The sequence below is a fragment of the Canis lupus genome, chromosome 6, assembly GCF_003254725.2.
Source record: "Canis lupus dingo isolate Sandy chromosome 6, ASM325472v2, whole genome shotgun sequence".
Taxonomy (NCBI): Eukaryota; Metazoa; Chordata; class Mammalia; order Carnivora; family Canidae; genus Canis; species Canis lupus.
In genome coordinates, this window is record NC_064248.1 from 44,019,365 (window position 1) to 44,043,612 (window position 24,248).

The 24,248-nt window shown below is 38.1% G+C and overlaps 1 protein-coding gene across 1 annotated transcript in view; it reads right to left on the bottom strand.

Annotated features, from left to right (window-relative positions):
* Positions 1-24,248, bottom strand: part of NTNG1 (netrin G1) — a 308,746-nt gene that overhangs the window by 136,269 nt on the left and 148,229 nt on the right. The window contains exon 3 of the mRNA XM_049111819.1: positions 4,863-5,503. Coding sequence (XP_048967776.1) covers positions 4,863-5,503 — 641 coding nt within the window. The remainder of the gene's footprint in view (positions 1-4,862; positions 5,504-24,248) is intronic.

Consider the following 24,248-nt stretch of genomic DNA (forward strand, 5'->3'; position numbering starts at 1 on the left):
GAAAAGTAAATATTTTGGTAAATTTATTCACATTGTGGCTAGGAAAAACCTGTGGTTAGAGAACTTGCAGGGTAACTGGTAAGCGTAACTGGTAATAGAGCACTTTCACATTACATGATTTTTTCCAAATTATTTGAGAAAATTTCAAGAAATACCCTACTGTTTTGATACTTTTAAACTTCCCCAATGTTCTTGCTTATCTAACATCACATATTTTTCCATAGCAATCTGAATGCCTAGCTTCAAGAAAGCAAATTTCAACCTCATTTTGTCCTAATTACAGCAAATACTGGGGAGTGACATTTAAACAGTGAGCATTTACAAATATATCTGATTCCTCCCAAGGGCGAGAGTGTAGGGGGCCTTCCTCACTCTAGACACCTACGTAGAGTGGTTTTGTCCCTGTCCCCATTAGCTTTGCAGATCCTGGTATCAGGCAGGGAGGGTGTGGTTCTGAGCTGGGGCAGTAGTGAGGCAGAGGACACAAGAGTGGAGAAGTGTAACTTCTGAGCTAGCGCCCCCTGGCTTCTTTCTTGAAGATAAACAATGAGGGCACAGAAGGCAAAATCCATTCTGTAGTGTAAGGGACAGCCAACTGACTACCTGTGAGGTGCTTGGGTAGGCACTGCAAGGGGTAAGAAATGAGTATACACCATGGAGAAAAAATGATTGATTATTATGTTTAGAAATATTGTGTAGTAAGGCAAGTAATGGAGATGTGGGTTAGATTTTTCTAGGCCACCGAGAAAAGTTCTGACAATTCTGTTCTAAGGTTTTTGAAGTCGAAAAAGATTTTCTATTACCGTATGTCTCAAATCAGTACCCTGATACATTGCTAGTAGCACATCTTAACAGATAGATGAGCACATTATCAAATGTTCATTTGTTTTTCAGATTTAACAATTATTACAATCACATTACTTCCTTGAAACTGCTCAGCTCAAAGAAACAATAAATAATACTGAGTTAACAGTCTATAAAACCTATGCATCTGACAAATATAATGTTCAACTTTTCAATTAATTGTGGAACATTTAGAAGGAAACAAAACATTCAAAAATTATAATTTCCAAAAAAATTCAAAATCAGAATTTCCAAGTATGTAAGAAAACACTTTGGACATTATCTATATCTAACAGCCTATAACTGAACTTCCTATCTCTATAAAAAAAGGGTTTAGAACAAATATCTACTCTTCATTTCTCCTCTCACCCCTCATCTGGGTAGATTTTATTTATGCATTAGACGACCTTTTTGGCCATTAGAACCATCTTGCTTCAGCAGTTAATTAACACAAGTACCATAATTTAATACAGTTAATGCTACTTGATGCCCTTTAATGTACCTTCCATTAGTGATATTATTGTAGTATTACCCTGTAAATTAAAATGAGATCAAGACTAAGAGAGCCACTCTTTAATTAAGGTACTGGCACACTGCACTCGTCTATTATTCACTAGAGAAAATCACCCTGATTTACTGAAGTAGGACATCCATAAGTCAGAATTAGTCCATGAAGATTATTAGGTTTATTGAACAATGTAAGTACTATGGAGTCGCTGAGATTGCCAACAGCCATGTTTCCTCTTTTCCCTCCATTAATAAATACACAGTGAGAGGGAGTAAATGGAAGCAAAATAAGTATGCAGCCAAAGAGGCATAACAGTTTTAAGATGGAATTACAGTTTTGTCACCAGTAAAATAGGTATGAGATGTGTCGCATGCTAAAAGGAACACAAATGCTACATTAGTCTAATAACAATCAAAACATCACTTTTACACCAAACAGTCCTAGCCAGTATAAAACATAAAGGCCATGTGCACATGTGCATGGAAAATTGAGAACCGGAATTCAGAGGCAATTCAAAGACTCTCCACCCGTGTTTGTTTCACAGCTGAAAAATCCTGTATTGCCTGTCCACTATTTTATGGATACCTGCCCACTCTCCCCAGATAATTCATGCCAATTCCCACCTTATGTTGTCAGTGGTAGTAGAGCAACAACTCAAAAAGTATTATTATGATGACCAGATATAGACATGTAATGGCACGTTAAATGGTGCAGTTGTTTCATGGATGGTGAAGAGAGGGTTGAGGGAAACAAAGACCTGGTGGTATTGTGGAAAGTTTATACTGATGGTGTCTCTGAAAACAAACCCTCAGAACTTTCTTTTGGACATCATCATCAATTAATATTCAATCCTTCTATAGATGTTTTTCTATCTAAGAAGAAGATGACCTAGACCGTTAACCCTACTGAAGTTTTCCAGGGTAAAATGTATGTATCAGCTTCTGTGCTGAAAGGCCCATGCACCAGTGGCAGCTCAAGAGCTCCCTTTAATACCTCCATTTCCCTTATATAACTTAAAAGCTGGAGACACGCCGGAGCCATCAGGCCTTGTTTCCTTAGTCCCTCCCCTAAGACTAAAAATACCCCAGCCATCTGGTGCCTAGCACAGTACACGCCAGCATCAGTTTTGCCCTGAGGAATTTGGACAGGGTTTAGAGGTGACAGAGAGGGACCTTATGGAAGGAGCTCACCTCTACTGGACCTTTCTCTCTTGCCCAGCTGCTTCCGCCCTAGCTTACAGTTGACTGATGAACAGGGAAAGACTGCAGAGGTGAGATCCAGAGAAGGGAGGATGGTTCCTGCAAACTCCCCAGAGCCACTGAAATGCAGTTGGAGGATACTGGTAGGATCAGGGATGAAAGAAAAGTGGTAAACCTGGTGGGAATCTACATTTCTAACATGCCACTTTTAGGGGATAGTATGTCTGACCCCAAAAGACAATGCATGAAAATGCCTGTCGCTTTAGAGCGTATTTACAACTCTCTTTCTTAAATAATAAGGGGAAACAAAAATGAATGTGCAGTAACAGAAATAAGCCCCATCAATGATTACTTCCCAACCAAAAGCTTCACAAGATTGTCTTCTTTACAAGTAGAATATGATAGTCTTTGCAGAAGTTGGAGTCTTATGGATTTGGGCTTGGACTAAATATTGATCAAATTGCAAGAGAACGGAATGAGATGATTTTATCTAACAGTGTAAATCACACTAGGATTCAAATTCAAATCTAAGTTTATGAATTTTGACATTTATTCTTGTAGAGGTACAGAACACTTGTTACTTTGTTGTAGAATGCTATTGTTAATCATATCAACATCAATTATTTTTATATATTATAGTCCCTAAGAATAAGAACTGGAAGCTGATTATCTCTTGCTAAAATGTTTATGAGTAAAATGGCAACATTTTACTATAAATAGCATATTCACATTTCAGGCAACAGTTCCAGATTGCCCTCTCGTGGCGTCCTGCTAATGCACGAACTTTCTTCTACACCCTGGAACCCACAAGCTCAATATTGTACCAGTGCATATTGCTCTCAGGAATATTATTTTGCTTTAAAGATATCTTCATCATATGTTACCAAGACCTTAGTTAAAAGTTTTTAAAGAGGCTCCATTGCTAAAGACTCCTGACTCTTCCAGAAGGAACTTGAAGCTAGAACAAAGTTGAGAGTAGGTGGCCACCTGTTCCTACCACTTCCCACAGTTAAAATTCTGAAACCTCTACTACCATACTGAGGTCATGCCCACCACTCCACTCTGTGTGCCCTTAACATCAGTGACCTCTCCTTCCTTCTAGTGTATATATACAACAACACTATCATCAAAAGATAGACTGAGTCAACTCTTGGAAAGACCAGGGAGTCTCAACACTTCTCCAGTTTCTGAGGCCTGGGCTGCCCTAAGGGATGCTGGAAGCCAGTAAACTTAATGCAGCCTGGTGTATTTATTTAAATTTTATGATTGCTTAATGAAAGTTACATGATTTATGGACTGTTTATATTCTTAACCTCATATATTCTGACTTAAATCTGTCTTGGCATTTTTAGGATGGTTGTTGCTTTGCTATCTCTTTTTTCCATTTTGCAGTATACCTCACTCATCTTTAGTTTTCCCAACTAATTACCTCATGCTTCAACTCCCATCAGTTGGTTATGTGGATACCAACCATACCACAGTTAGAAATCTGATTGAACAGCTCTACCTTAGAGTCTCTGGTTCTTATTACTTGAGTTTTTCATTAAAACATCCTCAAAATTCTTGGAAACTTGCTCAAGTATGTCTCTGACGTAGTATCAAAATCAAAGATATGTCAGCCTGTTGACCATTAAGGGGTTTAAACTCTGGTCCATGTGTAACTAGCCCCCAAAATGAAGGGAGCCTGCCTCTCAGGCCCATATTTAAATGGCAGCCTATCTTTTTAAGTCAATAACCACCAAAACTCTGAAAAGCAGGGCTCCCTCCTTTTTAACAAATGCATCGTGCTTCCTAAATGCTTTTGGTTCTGATTTAATAAATTTAAAGGGATATAGTTGCAGTTTAGAAACTTTTTTTTGTGTGCAATACAATGAAACATAAGCAGAGAGCTGTACCATGTAGAAACCCTGTCTGGCATTTAAAAACAATGGAAAGACGTATTTCTTGTTTTTCAGTATCCTTTCTAGAGCAGCTGGCTTTGTTCTCCCTGGCTTCATTGCCTTAAAGACTTAAACCACCCCCTGATCTAGGGAGTTCCTTGGATTCAAATAAGTTGCTGCTTTTTTTTTTTTCTTCTGTTTAAATTCTAAGAAATCCTGCCAGGTTCAGGTTCAGTGACAGTGAGTCTGGAATCACAAATTACTGCTGAGTCAGAGGGGCCTCAAATTTCTCTGAACCCAGCTCTAGACTGGTGTTCCTGAGAAAATGCTGTAGTAGGAAGTGACAAATGTGACTCTACAGCAGTGGGACCACCACACTGGCATTTTCTTTGGACAACCACTTTCATTCAAGTCAGACAGATGTTTTCTTACCTTCCGTGCACCTTTATGTCTGAGATCGCGTAAAAGTAGCGTGCCAAGTGTAGCTCATCTACAAATATTTCCCCAACCGCTGGTCTCAAAAGCCTTATCCTCAGGTCTGTGACTGTAAAGAAATCTCTGAGTTTCTTGGTTGTATCCAGCTGTCCGTAGAGAGAAGCCATATTGCGTAGCCATGGTCCAGCAAAAAAAGCAAACCTGTCTTTGATTTCAAAGTGGATTATTTTGCTATTCGTCATGTACCCTGTAGAGTACTCTTCGGTGCAAATGATTTCTAAGACTGTATGCTGTGATAAATCCTTCACAGATTTGGGATCCATGTGAAAAGCATCTAAGCAGTCTGTGGCATAATACTGATAGGGCTGCCATGTTCGTCCATAATCAAGAGATTTCTCCAGGATCATTTGGTCTGGACGCCCCGATTCAAAGGTAATAACTATGTTGTCTGTGAGCTCAATGGTTTTGCTCCAAGACAGAGTGATGTTAACCTGGAGAGGCTTGGGATATTCCTTCCAAGTAGCAGACTGCCAAAATGTGGAGGGATGTCTTCCTTCAAAATCAAACATCAGCTCAGGCGGATGCGCCAGTTCAGGGGTACTTGCATCACACTCATTATTGCACATGTAGGGGTTGCCCTATGGAAGAAGAACAAAAGAGGGTGCATCAAAACACTGGTTTGACACGAGTCTTGCCAGATTGCCGTTGCTGAGTAAAAGACTAGGAGAGAAAGAAAGTGGGGGGGGGGGGGGCGAACCCTGTTTGCAGTAATCATTTTTATTTGCCCTAACTGGATTCTCCTCTTTAATCGCTTTTTTTTTAAAAAAATGAAGCAATATGGTAATTTTCTTGTCTTGTTTCCTTCCATGGGCTTTAAGAAATGAAACAGTTTATTTATCCCATATGTGTTAGACCCATAATGCGGTCCCAGAAGCACAAAGATACGGAGCAACTGTCTAACAGCTCAATACCTCTGCGTCCTCTTAGAAAGATGCTATAGAAAAGCAAGGAAATACCTCCAGGCCTCAAGGACGTTCCTCAAGAGCACAGTTCTTGAAAAAGTCATTTTTCAAGGAAACCTTTAGAATTAGCAATGAACCGTAGATACCTGTGTCCTGTGTGGGAAACAATACCCCCATCCAACATTCAGCTTCTTCTCGCGTTGCCTCAAATCCATCACACTTAACTAGGTCCCTGCTTCATAAAACCTGCTCTTAAAGCATTTACTTTGTTCACCACAAATCATTAAAATGTGGTATACTACAGGCTCTGGGGCTTGATCCAAACATCTGCCATCCTATTAGCTCAAGGCAAGGGGATCGCACAGCAAAGACTTGGGGCAGAGGCGTGCTCCAAGTTCTGAGGATAGGAGCGTCCGGAACGTAATGAGAAGTGTGAGCCACAGCTACCCAGTGTGGTACTCTGTGCTGGCCCATAGTCAGTTGTCCGGGGATGTTAGCCACGACTATTTTTTCCCTCCTGACAAAGGCTTGTTTCCTTCACAGTCCACTCAAACAAGAAGCTGGAAATAAATCTTGTATCAATCACAAGTTATAATGCCACTTACGCTACACTTAATGACTGCTTTCAGTTTTCATCAGATGATTCCATGGCAAACAGCTGGCTCCCTGATTTTTGTTTATTTTGTGTTTAAGAAAATAAATGGTATCATTTGGAGTCAACTATTCAGGCATTTCTCCCTAATCCTCTACTGGGTAATTATAAACATGGATGGGTGAAAGAATCGACCCTCTCACATTGTCCTTAGGCTTTCTCTTGTAATTACAATTAGATTTTTCCCTCCTTTTTCATGGACCGAGAGCTTTTCATCATACCTGCAGGATGCATGAGCTGGGTCTCAAATAATGAATTTACATTTTAGACCCCGACGCTCGGTTACCAGCTGACTCCCGTGAAATGTAAGATGAACACTGGAGAATTGCTTTGGTCTCTCTAGAGGCAATTTCTCCTACCTAGTCAGCTAATACTTTCACTCTCTCTTTCCCATTAGTGCAACTGAATCCTAAAGCTGGCAACAGGTTTGGGGGACTCAAGTATAATTGAGATGGGGCAGGAGAAAGGAGAGAAGGTACATTATTTGAGGAACAGATCTGTTTTAAAAATACATTCAAGGCATCAGTGATAATGGAAATGTTTCTGTACTTCTTTCTCGAATTTCAATTCCCTATTCCTGATCCCAGCGTCTGTGGCACTATTTATAGTATCCCCTTCAAAACGAGCCAAGGGGGGAAAATAAGTTTCTGTTCCAGGTGGAATATATCACCAAATTTATTATTATTTAAACTCTCTTAAGCATACCAGAGAGCCAAATGCAAAGCTCTGCAAACTGGCAAAGGCTTTTTCTGGAGGGCTATAAATATTGTGGAATCTGTCAAGGTTTATAAATTCTAAATATATGTAAATGCACAATTTACTGGAAGGGGTCAGATTTACTCAAATCACACCTCCGTTTGAAATTTACTGAAAAAATATGGTCACTTCAAAATCTACCAGCATGTAGCCATCTGCACAATCATTAACTTGGATGCTACCACCTTCCTCCTGACAAAAGCATCCTCATCTGAGGTCAAGGGTATCAAAACACAGGAAATCAACTCTGCAGGATACACCAAAGTGAGTTATCAGAGATCTGGATTAAGTCATGTTGAAATACAGCATTTCTTTGACCGACCTCAGCATAGATGTGGACATCTTCTCAGATAGGGATAGGGTGCTGAGACAGAGAGTGAGGCACAGCGGGCTGATTCTGGGGTCTGAGTCTACCCTAGCAAATGCATCTTAGGAAATATACTTGAGGATATCTATCTAAAAAGCATTAATTCCTACATTCGATAAAAGGTGTTGACAATAACCACCATTTATGTAGCACTTATGAGTCAGACACTTTACACAAATTATCCTGGGCAATCCTGTCCACTACTGCTTTACAGAGGAGAAAACTGAGTCATACGCAAGTGTTACGTAATTTGCCCAATGTCATATAACAAAGTGAGTAAGAGGCAGAGCCAAGACCCACATCTCTTGCCCTCCCCTTGTCAGTTCCAAGTCAATGGTGTTATCCATGATGCAACCCAGTCTTAGAAACAGGGTTGGTAGTAGAAAGGAAGAGTCTAAGGTCAAATTACTTTGGGAAACACAGCCTCAGATCTTGCCCTAGAGAGAGAGCCCTAATGAGCATTATCATACATCTAAGATGTCTTCAAGTTATGAATCTTCCTTAGCTTCATGTAACAATACCTACTTTGGGAAACTTTATTTCACCATGGAGCCCCTTTTCGCTTTAGTAACCCCTACTTATATGCCATAGAAGTAGTGTCCTGGAGAACATCCTTTGAGATTCTCTGCTTTATATTACTCTTAAAATTGTAAACGTGTGGATGCCAGACAGCACAGTATAACCCAAAGTTTTAGTCCTTTAATGAAGACATGACCACACAAAGCACTCAGTCTTTGCTTTTGTTCTGCAAAGACACCCTTCCACTGGGGCTCAGCAGGACAGCCAGCTCAGGATAAATGCTTACATTTACATCAAATTGTCAGCCATCAAAATGCATGCCAGGACAAGAAGACAATTTTATTGCTTGGCACTGATCTGGTGCTTTAAGGTACCTGAAAAATGGGGAAAAAGTTACATGCATGCAATAATTATTTATTGATTGCCTACTATACTCCTATATTTAAGGTACTTGTCTTGGCTTTCAAGATGCAGTAGTAAACAAATCCAAGTCCTGGCTTTCAGTAGAGCTTCCGTTTTAGTTGGGGGAGATGCACTAAACAAATACATAATGTTCTATAATGTTAGTTGGTGATAACTGCTATGGGGAAAAATAAAACCAATTAAAGGAGAGCATGGTGTTGGAGGACGGATACTGACTGTAAATTTATAGGGAGGTCAGAGAAAGCTTCTCCTAGATAACGTGACATTTGAGCAGATTAAGAACGATTCCCAATTTACACCGGAGATGATCAGAGTTTGACCAGAATGATAGTTTCGTCCTTCATCTGACTCTACTCTTAGTGATAATTTCACCAGCATAGCAATTTATTGAAATGGATGAGTAAACAAATCATTTCTAATGAGAATCTACACCAATGGCTATAGATCCAAAAAAAAAATCAATTTGAACCATAATTATTTCATAGCCCTCATGCTCTTTTAGAAGATTCATGATTTGATGACCATTAATGTAACTTCCTAAGAGATGATGATATTGAGAGAAAATTAGTAGGAAAAAGAGAAAGGTTTCATTCTGGTTTCCTAAGGAAAAAAAAAAGCCTACATTTGTGGTGAGAGAGAATGAAAAAAAAAAAAAGAGAGAGAGACAGCTGAAGAAGCTGAAAACCTTACTATTCTAGAAAGAGAAAGCTAGAGGAGAGATTATACACTAAAATATTTCATGTAAATATTTCACATGGGTGTGATCTGTAATACTGTTGTTACAGAGAATTATCAATATGAAAACAATTGCTGTTAAAAGGATTATATTAATTAAATTTTCAACTACTTCAACCCCACCCTAATCCTCCCTAATACCATTAACAATGAAATTTATATAAGAAAAATAACTTTCCCCTACTTGTGAAAGCAAAGAACACTTCTTGCTGCTAAATCTAACAGATTCAAGCATTAGCAAGTGTAAGTAATTATTTTGTGGCCAGCAGGCAGCTTTAAATAGATCTTAATTTAAGTCCTACAAGCAACAGATTCTTAACTGATTGTCTATGGACAAAGCAGAAAATATTTATGACTGCACTGATAATATTTACACCATTAAGAGATGCCTAAATAATTAAACAGATATTACTGCTAAATGTTCTTTGTAACAATTAGAAGATGAAGATTGTGATGCTTAATTCATTTAAAAAATGTTAATATTTTACCTCTGGGAGAATTGAAATTAAGTTACTTAATGCGCTTTCAGAACTTAAAAGGATAAATATTTGAATTTGAGACATGTTTTTATTGTGTCTATTGATAAAATTACCTTCTTTCTGGCAAGAGATACTTTGACAAGACTCTCCTTTCAACTGGGATCTGCTGGACCTTTCAGAGTTAAAAAAGAAAATCCCATGTAAGCAATATTAAGGCAATACTTGTGGTTCTTATCATTTTGAACTTCCCCTTCCAAGCTTTACCTTATTGGCAAACAACTGGGAACGACAGTTGGAAATGTCTGGAATCATCATAAGATGTTCACTACTCAAGTGTATGGTACTTAATGCCAAGCAGGCATGGGTTAACACACCAATTGTGAAAAACAGTAAGACAGGGCTGCCTCACACCCATCTGCATCTGGCACATCCTTGCTTATTTGCTCACTAGGTGACATTAAAAAAAAAAAAAAAAGACACTTAGGTAAAGGGAGCAGAAACAGTATTCTGGGATAGCTCTCCCAACCTGTTTCCAAGGTGACTTTGAAATAGGTATCGCTAGGTCTCTGCCAAGGCAAGGCTTTAAAAGGGTGAAGAAACAGGTAGCATAGTCCACTGCTCATCTCTCAGAGACATGACCCATGAGCACACGTTTTAACTGCTGGGGTAGGCTATCATCTTGAGGTGATGGCTGCCTTTTCTTCTCTTTCGTTGGTGTAGTTTTTGGTGGTTAGGAAACCCTGCGCCCAGCCCCTTTTTGGAACTTCTTGTTCACTCCTTTCCCTAAGTCCTGGATTCTTGCCTGGCTATAACACAGGAAGGCTCCTCATCTTCAGACTCTTCTGAAGATACTCAGGCTACTCTGAGTCTGAGAGCTGATGCTCATTGCTCAGGCTGAGGTGTCCTCTCCAGGTCTTATAGCTTTGTTACTGGTGATAGAAAGAACAGAGAGAAATCAGAACCAGAGGTGTGTATGATTCAAGATGGCAGATACCTTCTCCAGAAATCCAAAAGATAAGTGTCAGCACCACCAGTACTGACAGGCCTTGATGACTTAGACTTACAGCTATAAGGATAAACTCTTCATGTCTTCCGGTAGGTCCACAAGGCGACATGTTTCCAGTTGTTCGTTATCCCTTTGTAAATAAAGGGCAGCGATCTCTACAAATCAGAGTGTAATCTCACTTGTAACCTGCCCTGTTAATTGGCATGTTGGATCCCAAAGTGGAGTATACACATGTTAACAATGTAGCCTGAATATTATGGGACTGTCTTAACTTTAGATATTTTGAAAGTGCGGTGACAAAGGTACCTATACATTTGTCAGACCATGAGCGCCAAATTTTTACTTTGGGAAATATGGCCACTCTAAGAATAATAGGGGATCAAGAGTTTTCTTTTTGTAACTCCTGAGTGAAAAACCAACTGCTCTGTTTTCTAATGGAGCCCCTTGCTCATCACAAAGATTTCTTCCTGGCATAGACACAGGCTTAAGACCTGATTGAAGTTGTTGCTTGTTTCAATCTGCTCCCTGACGATACTAATACCATGTGGACGTTTTTACTCAGGAATAAAGACGGGAGGGCTTAACCTTTCTGCAACAAGAATACTAGAGGCCGTATCACAGATTATGGGCCATAATAGACACATGTCTAAATCCCCACAGAGGATTATGGTCAGGATCCTCAAACTGGTGAAGGCTGCACAGATCAAGATGACCAAGTTTCTAAGAAGGAGCCAAATACATTCTCAAGTCAAAGGAGCCACAAAAATGGGTTCTTATATACCAGTCCAAATCATTATTTTGCATGGGCTGAAGAAGACATAAATATTAATGAAATCAGGCTAGTTTGAAAGTGAACGTCTACAGAAAAACACTGTAGAAAGGTGACACTTTTATAATTGGTTGCAACACTGCCTTTTAAAATTTGTCTTAAAGAATATTCTTAAAAATCTTTGGTACAATGTTTTGCCTTTATAGATAATCTTGAAACAGACACTTAGATGTTAATAACACAAAGCTGAAGTGGAATTTTGAGTTACAGTAACTTGAGGGGAATTAAAATATCACGAAGGTGGGAATGTTCTGAGCCTGATACTATCATGTGCTGTGAGAGCTGGTTTGAACATTTTGAATCTGGAAAGTTCTAACTTAATTCTCAAAAATGGTTCCTTCCTCTCTCATAGGAGAAAACAAGTCCAAGGCCCACTTGAAGTCCATTTTCTGAAAGCCCCCAGCTTTTCTGTAAGAGAGTTTAAGAAGACCAAAGCATCTTCTGTTGAAGTGATCACTTAACCATGAGAGGCACGAACAGAACTTCCTAATGTGGCACTTCTTAAAAATGACTGGTTTCTGGTGAGTCGATTCTAATTTCTCACACTCCTGATTTCTTTCAAACTCCTCTCTCCCAAATTCATTAGCTGTTTAGTGCGTGCCTACTATGTTAAAAACATCGTGAAGAACATACAAGAAACATACAAGAAAATGTTTGCAATTTACTAATGGAGACCAGATCTATACAAGCAACAATCACACATTCCTCCAATTGGTTACTCCTGCTCCTAGAGAGAGCACTGGGTGTTCTTGAGGGTAAACAGAGTCACCAACAATGCTGTGCAACTTCCTGGAGAGTCCATTCCTTGGACTAGTCCTTGCTACATAATTAAACATATATTTCTATTAAAAACAGACAATTTATGGAATGAAATGCAAAAAGTATTTGCAAGTATTTTTAGGAAAACACACAAAAACATTTCATGCTTGGGGCAAATTTGGAAGGATGTGCCAAAACCACTGAACAAGAAAAGGGGGGAAGCTGGAGGGTGGTTCAGCTCAGTGACAATTTATTCCGTTCCATCACCTTTCCTGCATATGATACTTCATCCAAACCACCTTGGAGACGCTGTGGCAAAAGTAGCTTTACCAACACTGAGAATCCTGATTTAAACCATCCCAGCATCAAATTCCATCCTGAAAATATTTGCTGTGCTCCACCTCTATGGCAATCTGGGTGGCGTTTTTCCATACTCTACCATATAAAAAAATCTGCCATTCTCCCTCCACCAAGTTGTAACATACAGTTTATACTGCAGTAGTTGTGTAAACTTCAAGGTGCATAAGAAATACCTGGTGTGTCCAGTCCCCAGCCAGGAATGCCACCTCAATAGACGGGGCTCGACCCAAGAGCCTAATATGACAATTTCCCTGGATAAATCTGTTGCAGATCACTGCTGGACCACACTTCATGAAACACTGGTGTAGTGTTTCTAAGAACCATGGCTCTGAGTTAGACCTCCTTAGGTTTAAATTCCAGCTCTATTACTTAGCTATTATGTAATTTTGGACAAGAAAATTGGCTTTTTTGAACCTTGATTTCTTTTTCTTTAAATTCAATATAATAATATGTACTTCATGATATCACCTTGAGAAAAAAAATGACATAATGCATATTAAGTGTGTAGCATCTCCTTGGCATGCTGTCAGTGCTCAATAATTAGTGGTTAGTATTAAAAATGCTCCTCTTTCTGTATTTCTTGACTCTGAGAATGATATCAAATTCCTCCATGTCTTAAGAAGGAAACACGGGAATAATCTTTTTTTCCTTCTTTTTCTTCAATCTGTTTACCAGTCAAGTAATAGATGCAACTCATCACCACAGCTCTGTTCACATTGTCAATATTTGCCTTAGTTTTTTAATATTTTAAATATTTTTCTCCTGAATTACTATAGCAGCATTTTAAATGAACTCTCTCCATATTATACTACCCTCTTACAATCTATTCTCGGCATAGCTTCTGCAGTGTCCTTTCTGAAATCCAAATCTAATCGTGTCACGCCTCATTCTTAAAGCTCTTTAATGGGTTTCACATTACCTTCAGGAATATAATTCAAATTCCTTAGCCTAGCTTGTAGAGTCCTTCAAGATTTGGCCTCTGTACTTATATTCTTTTTTACTCACTTGTGCTTACACCTTATGATTCAATCACAGCAACCCCTGAGTGTTTATACATATATGCACCATACAGTGTACCATATGCATTATCATACAATTCATCATATTAAATTCTAATTGTTTATTTTTATGTCTCCCCAGCCAGAGTTCTATGAGAAGAACTAGCACATAGTAAGTACACAACCAAAATTTATGAGTATAAGAAAAATAAAGAAAGCAGAAAGACAGGAAGACAGGATAAAAGCAGGATAAATTAAGTAGGTTTGACAGTATGGAATAAGATGGGAGGGACTTGCCCATAGGTTAGTGACTGGAAATCAAACAGATCACCAAGCTTAAAGAACTATCTCACATCCTAAGTTGTAGGTGATTGGTAGGATGTCACCATACTGGGTAAAACTAAACCAAACAAAAACCAAGAAGTTCAACTCAGAGTGCAGAGTGCCATGTGTGTTATTGATATAGTTACTAGGACTTCTGGGGAAGTTGAAGGACTAAGACAAATGGCATGACTACAATTATGTACCAGTCCTTTCCTGGTGTTCATTTCATCCTCATTTTTCTCCATCAGTCACAGCAGTGTTTCTTCTAGTGGCTTTAGGCTGAAGATAACTTTTCCTCATCCCATCTTACCTCACTTCTCCAACCCACAGCATCCTTCTGAGTTTGCAGTTGTGGCTGACTATCAAGTGTTGTTCTCAGACAGTTATGGAGAATAAAATAAAAGTGGAGGGAAGAAGCAGTGAATGAGGAGGCCATGACTTTTACAACACCTACACATAGAAGTGCCTTAGTGGTACAAATCCCTGGAAAATGTAAGATGTGCTGAGTGGAAATGGGTGAAGAATAAGGAAGCAGAACAGCCTAAATGGCTCCCCTAATCACAGAGGTCCTGAAAATCCTACCTGGCTCCAGAGGCTGATTCATTAAGAAGCTAATGAAGCTTACACCTCAGAGCCACTCAATTATACCTGGTGCTTCTTAGGCTTGTACCTAATTTTGTATCTGATGTTTTGCATTCCTCTTTTTAAAAGGGAATCCCCAGAACTGTATAGGCTCCAAGTTCATGAAACTTGGTCTTTCCATGGTATGGGAAATCGGCATATATTTGAGGGCTCATTGAACTAAAACGACTCTTCTCCCTTCCTTCCTATTTCTGCTTTTCAATTGATTTCCTTCTCTTTTCTCCTCTAAGATGTTCTTTTCTCAGCCATTTCCAATCTTGAAATAAATTTTTCTCTAAATTTCCTTACCCAAGTTCATACCTGAGGAGTGTGTACGTGTGTGTGTGTGTGTGTGTATAAAACACACTAATATTTACTCTATTGACAACGCTCTTAGTGTTTTATCAACAATAAATATAATCTTCATTTATTTGTAAGGCTGAAGTGACTTTTAGCCTACCAGAGCCACCATCATGAATCAAAGTAAATTAAAAGATAAACAATATCAAGCAGCTATCATGTGCCAAGCATTATGTTAGATCTTATAGATTAGTTTATAATAAGGTTGATTTCTTCCTTACCAGCAATAACGTAGTAGCAAGATAAAATTGAGAAAGACATGTCAGTTTGAAAATCAGAAAATATATTATAGAGGGCTATTTTGGGTAGGTCATATAGGAATGAAGTAGTAGCTAATAATATTCTAATATTCAGATAATACATACAAAAATGTATTTTTAAAAGAAGTGTAAAAGTCAGGAAGTCACAATGAAAGAGTTAGAGTCTTAGTTTTCAAAGATGTCTCAGATTTGCATATGTGAGGAAGACATTCTGTTTTTGGAATGGAGAAAGGATCAATGATCATTGAACACCTCTTATGGTTAAGAATTGTAAGAGGGGCTTTATATTTGTCCTCTTATTTAATCCTCACCATTACCTATGAGGCAGATGAAGAAAGTGAGGTCTAGAAATGTCATGGAGTCTATTCAAGATAAATGGTATAAGTCTGTCTGTAAAGATGAAGATGAATCTACTGTTTGGGAGGTTGGGAGGTGGTAGGAAAGAATTTTAAATATACAATATAATGTTGATTTTAGAGGGCACTGAAATTTGGGTAGAAAATTTTAGTGTTTGACCAGTTGGAGAAGAAAAAGTCATTGGTGGTCTTTAGAGCAAGTGACCCATACACAGCAGTCTTCATTAGTTTGCTAGGTTGCTTTCTAGAGTAACCAAATGTTCAAGTTGAGTCCAATATTAAGAGTTATCTCAATTGAATTATGAAGAAGAATCAAAAAGCAAGAGTTAGAATTCTCAGAGTGGGCACACAACTCTGGACATACCTTATTATCTTTGTATCCAGCACAATTCCTGGCACACAGTAGATAGTCAATATAAGAGGACCATACAAATGAATGTAAAACAAGCTGTTTCTGTAACTAGCTTTTCTGTGTAACAAAATAAGAAAATCTCAAAACTGAAGAAGTAATTATATGTCTTCTAATTCAACTACCTGCTGCATGAATCACTTCTGGGACATCAGGTAAGAAGAAGCATGATCTTTCATTTTTCTCTCTATTTAGAGAGATACTGCCCAAATCTCAAAAGCCAGTTCATATTTCACTTATAAATCAAGAGATTCATTGCGGAGCCAGAAAGGGTCCAGAGCTGACTTAGGGCCTGGTGGCTATTTCTGCTTAAGTCTAGGATAGGGACTGAGGCATCTTCAGAAAGAGTGGAATGTCACAATAACTGCAGTGCAGGATATAATGAAAGGAGGATAGATTGGAGATAAGGGAGGAAGCTAGGAGGTAGCTTTGATAATGTAGGTGTGAGAACAAGGAGCTGAATTGAACTGAGCAGAAAGGTAATTGAAGAGTCAGCAGAAATTAGATTGATTGGAAGTGGAGAACAAAGGAAAAGGAAGAATCAGTGGTGACACCAAGTTTAATGCCTGCAGACAATAAAAATGGTGGTGATCAAGTTTTCGACTGAAACTAGTATAAGATTCAGACTCTTATTGCCTTGTCCCAGCAAAGTTCCATTTGCAAAATGTTAGTGTGACATCCAATGCTACTGACAAGAAAATGGCACAGAAATGCCATTCATAGTGTACAACAAAATATTCTAAAGTCCTCCATCCTCATCTTTCTCTAAAAAATAGCCCACATGTGTACTTACTGAGCTCCAAATTTTCCCTACCTAACTTCAAGCTCCTATCAACTTGGTCCCAAACTTGGTCTGCACAGTCATCATCCCTCTTGTTTTCGAATCCTTCCTCTCTTTATCCTCTTTTAGTTGCTGCCTATTTTATTACACATCCAGCTAGGCTCCTACATATTACTCTAGTTTAGAAAACAAAGCCCAAGAGCCTTGAGGGCAAAATAGAGCCCTCAGGAGCCTGTGTAAGAAGTTGTGAATATTATTCAGGAGCTAAGTGGACCCAGCTATATTTTTAACAAGAAGCTAGAGCTGGGAATTACAAGCTGAGGAATGAACAAGGTATGTTATCCTCCCCAAAGTAGTCTACAAAAGAGTAGAAGGAAAAGTGCAAATGCCAAGTGGAAAGGAACTTGAGTGGAAGAGCAAACAGGGCTAAGTGTAAGAAAGTTGATAGAAACCAGTACAAATAGGAGTAATAACTGAAAGATGAGCCTTGTTAGCTGCAAACTATTAAGGCATGGAGTTATTAGCACTGGAAAAAGAATCATCATTTTCAAACCTGGATAATTGGAACAAGTAGTTACTCTTGTCAAGGATTATCAGTGCCTCCTTCCTGTAGTGAAGATATGCATGTGTAATAAGAATAATAAGGGTGAGGCACCTGGGTGGCTCTGTTGGTTAAGCGGTTGACTATGGCTCAAGTCTGGACCCCTGATCTCAGGGTCCTGGGATCCAGCCCTTCTGTGCTCAGCGGGGAGTCACTTTTCCTTCTTTCTCTGCTTCTCCCCCTGCTCATGGTCTCTCTCTTTCTCAAGCAAATAAATAGAATATTAAAGAAAGAAAGAAAGAAAGAAAGAAAGAAAGAAAGAAGAAAGAAAGAAAGAAAGAAAGAAAGAAGAAAGAAGAAAGGAAGGAAGGAAGGAAGGAAGGAAGGAAGGAAGGAAGGAATACTTTCACAGCATTTTTGTGAGGACTTAATGAGCTAATATGTAAAAAGAGCTTAAGATGGCATTTGGCCCTAGTTAGACCTCAGTACATGTCAGTAATTATTATTATCATCTTCATTGCCATCATTATCATTTCTATTATCCTCTGTGACCCTTACACCTTGTCCTCTCATAAAAACCTCTCTTTCAGGGTCTATTGTGCCACCAGATAATTCAGCACTCAGTTCTTCTAAGTGGGCTAATAAAATGGAGGTGTGAGAGTTATTTATGGTGTAACTGTACAAGGTCTCATAGTGCCCTTTGTGACAAGTATAAAAACATCCCCAGATGGCTTTTACTGAACAGGACCTCTCAGAATCAAACTAGTTGTAGTAGCTATGGTCAATGTAAAGCAAATCCAGAATCCTCGCATCCTGACAGCCAACTCAGAATTCAGTATAATTCAAACCTAGGTGGGAAGAGAACAAGCCAAAGACGGAATCCACACTCTTGAATTTATTAGCAGAATCAACTTGGGGAAATTATCTAACTTTTCTGAGCCTCTGTTTGCTCAGGTATACATTAGAGACTACCTCTTACTCCTAGGTAAAGATTAAAGTATCCAAAGCATTAAACACACACACACAACATAGAAACTGAAATAAAGCTGGCAATAGAGATTCATTTTCTTCCACTTCCATCCACTCTTCTTTTTAATGGTTCGCACCTATGTTTTTCAATATGATAGCCAGGAACCCCATGTGCTTATTAAGTATTTGAAATGTAGCCAGTAGAAAGTCCAAAATGAGATGTGATATAAGTATAAATTACACACTGGATTTCAAAGACATAGTGCAACAAGAAAAGAATGTAACATACCTTATTAATAATTTCACACTGATACATGTTAAAATGACAATTATTTTGGATATATAAGGTTAGAAAAAATATATTAAGATCATTTTTACCTATTTCTTTTTACCTTTGCTAAATTAAAAATCACCTATATGGATACATTATATTTCTATCAGGCAATACTGGTTTGAATAACCAACCAGATGTGATGAGGAAACAAATCAAGTGAATGCTCATATTGGTCCTTTCTACTGCTCATAGCCTAGTTTGAAATGACTTTTGTCATTGATGCCAGTAAGCACTTGAGGTCTCTTTTGGGCAGACATCCAGGAATGGGAATAAGCACCTCTCCAAAATAATATTGATAATTAGTGGTATCTGGGTGGCTCAATGGTTGAATGTCTGCCTTTGGCTCAGGTCGTGATCCCAGGGTCCTGGGATGGGGTCCTGCATCGGGCTCCATGCAGGGAGCCTGCTTCTCCCTCTGCCTATGTCTCTGTCTCTCTCTCTGTGTGTCTCTCATGAATAAATAAATAAAATCTTTAAAATATTGATAATAGTAATAATAAAGCAACATGAGTATGAAAGGGAATGGAAAGCACAAGCCTGGTGGAAACAAAGCCTCAGATGAGAAACAGGGTAATAATGAGCCTTTGAAAAATTGTCTGAGCCTTGTGTTTTTCATGATAGGGAAGACCAAAGAGAGGTCAGCCACAAGGACCAAAAACATCTTTAAAAGTTACATGAAAAGAATATGACCTGGATGCTAAAAATCAAACTGCAACAAAAATGCATTTATGGGCCTCCAGAAAGATAACCAGAAATTCTTCAAGTCCAATATCAATAAGTTATTCCAGAATTTAGAAGTATAGGATGGAATTATTCTTTCTGGAGGAACCTCTTCTGGACCCACCACGTAGGCTATTGATCAACTCTGCTAGAAGAAGGAAGAGTCCATGTATTTGTCCATAAATGTGAAAATATCATTTAGTTAAGATGGTTTTATTGGCAGCTTATAATCTATATTTGAGTTAATAAGTATAAGTCAGGGCTCTCTAGATATTTGAATGTGTGTAGGAGAGAAATAAAAATTTAATTTGACCTCCCAGAAAATGAAAAGGCAATTTGATATCCTAGAGAATACAAAAAAAAAAAAAAAAATCTTTAAAATGTCAGAAAGAAAAAAAAAAAAGTGTGGTCAATAGTGCCAGATACTCAAGAGAAGATACGGATCAAGAAAAGTCTTTTTATTTGTCTTGAAAATGGTTGTCCGTGACCTTGTAAGTACTTGTTATGATACAGTGTTGAGGCAGATCCATTCTACTAGAGAGTGTGAAAGCTAAAAACAAAAAGGGAGGAACAGAGTTTAAAACACTCATTGGAGAAGTCTGAAAATGAAAGCAAGCAAAATGAGACAGCTTATATGTGGGAGAGAATTAAGTAACTCACTTTTAAGAATTATCAGTGTTAAAAAAAAAAGAATGATCAGTGTTTGTTGACAAAGGGCAAAGAAATGTAGTGGAAAAGGGAAGAAAGACTAAGTGTAAAACCAAGTTGCTAGTATCTACATTGTAATTTTTGGAACAAAGAATGTATTCTCAATGCAAAAAACTTATTTATTGACTAAGTCTTTTCAGTTAGTAGCCAGGATGCTCTACAACTAAAATTATTGGATGAATGTCTCCTTTGTTCCTCACCTTCTAATTTCATTAATCTGCTGTGGTTAACTCTTGCTAACAGGAACCAATATAAGGATTGATTTTAAGCAATTTCAGATCTTCCTCAATATTAGTTCAGAACCGTATCAGCAGAAAATTTACTTGTCCTGAATGGATTGCACTGGTCTACTCAAGTGATTTCAGAACTGGGAAGTCAGAAGATATTGAATTTTAAATATTAGATTATTTTATATTGGACTTTGGATCTAATATTAGATATTAAAGTGTAAAATCACATTGTCCTTATTGCTAGCCTTCTTTTTTATCTTGCTGCAGGATCAGTATTGTTTTAGTACGGTATTTGATGGCTCATGAGCCTACAGGGTGAGGGAAAATATTTATACTACTTACTAAATGGCGGACAGCCTAAGCATTAAAATAGATGTTGCCAAATTTTAAATGCACTGTTATTAATATCTGATGGCCAAATCATATTTTACTATTGTTGCAAAAGAAATATCAAACAAAATGAAACAAACAGCAGGCTAACCTAAAGAAGTAATGAATATGTTTGTGAGTCATTTGTAGTGTTGCCTTCAAAAGAAGCATTTTGCCAAGAGATACACAATAGTCTGGTATGTTGGCAAGTAGGTAGGATATTATGAGGACTCAAACTTTAAAACCAAAATGGGTCAATGCTACTTTTTCAACTGTACTATTATGACATATATTAAAAATAATCAGTATTAAGAAATACTTAAAAACACTGAAAGCAGAAAGAAAACATGCAATTTTAGACACTCAAATGGAACACAAATATCCAATTTTCATTGAACTGCAAAAAAAAGTCCAAGTTTCTTTAGAAAAATACCTAGTGCAATTGTTTAAAACAACAATAAAAGTTAATATTTTTGTGGAGCTGCTAAGTGCCAGGATCATTCTAAGTACTCTATGTGCATTAAAAGCCATTCGATTCTCAAAACAAATAAACCAAACCTTTGAGGAATATACAAGGTATTCTAATTTTGCTGATGATGGAACTGGGACACAGGTGGCCTGCCAAGATTCGAGGGCTACTAGTGCAGAATGTGGATACACCAAATCTAATGTTTTTGTTTTTATTTAAATTCTAGTTAGTTAACATAGAGTGTATATTAGTTTCAGGAGTAGAATTTAGTGATTCATCACTGACACAGGACACTCAGTGCTCATCATGACAGGTGTCCTCCTTAATGCCCATCGCCCATCAAGCCCATCCTCTTCCCCTCCAGCAATCCTCAGTTTTTTCTTTTTTAATGACCAAAATACTGGTACAGTAGTTCCTGAACAGAACCTAACTTATATTTTATCTTGTTTGAGTTACTGATACTCATATGCCCAGTATAATAAGAGTTTAAAATATTTTTCTTGAAATTTTCGGGTGCCAGGCAGGTTAGCAGTCTCCTGGTTATGATCAATGGAGTACTAAGTAGGGACTGGGTCCTAGGAATAAGAAGATCATCAAAATAGGTGTTCCTGTACATGATCAAGATGAAGCAGGAAAAGTAAATTTGTGTTGAGTCCCAAATTGTGGAGTAGATCTATTTTAAATCCCTTTAACTAACACCAAGATTCATCCTAGAAACTGGAAGTGAAGTGAGGCTGGCAAGTTTTGTGGAAAGCCAAGACTAGCTGCAGGGAGTGGGGAGGAGTGAGGTTAAACTCAAGCAGGCTTATTCAAAAGGATATTAACTTCTGGTGCTCAGGGGAAAGCATCGTCCTAGGAAAGAAGAAGAGAATCAGGGAGGTGAAAGGTTTGTAATATAAAAAGGTTGGGATGAGCACTGGGTGTTATGCTATACGTTGGCAAATTGAACTCCAATAAAAAAAGTAAAAAGAAAAAAGAGGTTGAGGATTGGCGACCAGGATCTTTTTAGGTTTATATGAAAATCCTATGGAAATAATTGGCAAACAGCAGGCAAAGACGATCTTCGGGAACGATCTTCAGGAAACTTGAATAGAAGGGGGTTTCCCAAAGGAATCCTGTTGGAATATCAGCCCTATAGTTGCTCTCCTTTGTAAAGGTTCACAAGGAGTCATTCATATTAAAGACGTGAAGTCACATGGCAAGGAAACATCTCATTTTAACCTAGTATTTCCCAAACTTACTTGAAAATTAAATCATTTCTTATTCTTATTAAAATGACATTGAGCCGATGTTGCAAAGAAGAGACTTTGGGAAATGCTGAAATGGACACAATTAAGAAGAGGGCAGAAAGTGGCCCATTAGGGGAGTTGAAGAAAATACTGGAACATCTATTTCTACTGGTGTTATCTCATCCTTTAGAATTTCTTATTTTGATATGTTTCATAATGTACGAAATGTATTAGTGCAGTAGCACATGAACTTCATTTTTATGCATATAGGTGTATATCTATTAAGGGCACATGTTCCCTACTTCTTACTGATGAAGTGCACACCAAATGGACTTGGAGACAAGCAGGAGAGGAATGAGACCACTTTTCAGATGGATGTTCCCTACCCAGAATGCAACCATCGTCTATACAGACGGGGAAGCCAATCTTCATTCTTCCTCTGCTTCTATCTCTTTTACTGTTTATCCAGGATGAATTCCAGCCTCGAGTACCACTGTCAGCCACTGAAAGCTGTTAGTAATGAGTGGCTATATCAACTTAAATGATACTTACAAAGATAAGAATTTTTGCCCCCTTAGAGTAAATATGCAAGCAAATCTGAGCATGACACAGCATTTTATTGTTATTTCACTTTCCAAAAGAAAGAATGATAGGTCTTCTGAGTAGGAATCAGTAGAATTACTTCTTCTCTTTCTAATATTGATAACTACTGAGGGTCTAATATGGGATTTTAATAAGCTAAGAAAACTTTTTTTTAAAATACCTATTTCAAAAGCCCCCAGCTTTTAGGTAGAAAAGATGAAAAAGAAAAGAAATCCATTCAGCTACTATAATTATTTGGACTAACAAAAAGCGCCTTCCCCCAAAGCCTTTAAAATTCCCTCAGTAAGTTTGCTGATGTATATTTTAAAAATACAATCTGGATTTGCAAGAATATTATTAACCTTTAAATATCCAACTGTAACTAGTTACTAAATCTTAACATTTTAATGTTGATCCGCCTTCAGGGTACCAACAAAATGTGAAAGTAGAATATAAAAATCTGTTAATTTCTGAGACACAAATATAACTTCTAATTTAAAAAGAAGAGATGGTGCACTTGCTTCATCTGGATCCATTAAAACAACAACAACAACAACAACAAAAACAACAACAACTGGGATTCCTGGGTGGCCCAGGTGGTTAAATGGCGATGCTTGGTTTCAGCTCAGGTCCCGATCTCAGGGTCCTGAGATGGAGCCCTGCACTGGGCTCAGTGCTCAGCACGGAGCCTGCTTGAGAATCTCTCTCTCCCTCCATCCCTCCACCCCACTCATGCTCGCTCTCTCTCTCTGAAATAAAAATAGATCTTTAGAAAAAATTACCAATATAATTCTGAACATCACAAAACAGATGTAACCACTGCTTTTAACTTAAAATTTAGAGTTTATAATCTGTCACAGGTTACTTTTCTGAATAAATAGCCATCTAAATTATCACAATCATTTAGATTCAAGGTCACAGATCCAAAGCCCATAGGGTCCAGTCAGGCAGAGTCAACCCATGAAGTGCACTATGTGCAAAAGGAATTGAGTGTTGGGGTCTCAGTGAACTGGGGAATGGGAGTAATTGCTATTCAGGCCAGCTGATGGCTTCCATTTAAGAATTCAGATCTGGTTCTGCCCCGGGACCAGATTTTAGGCGATCTCTCAGTATTTCAATTTGACACAGTTTTTAAAAGAAACATTGCACATGACAAAGCAACCACACGTATAGTCAAAACTGAAATGCAAGCTGCCAGTGTGTAACCTCTGCCGTGATAACTTGCTTCCTTTCGGCAATTAGTAACTGTATTTAATTATCTTTGGAAAACTCAAAG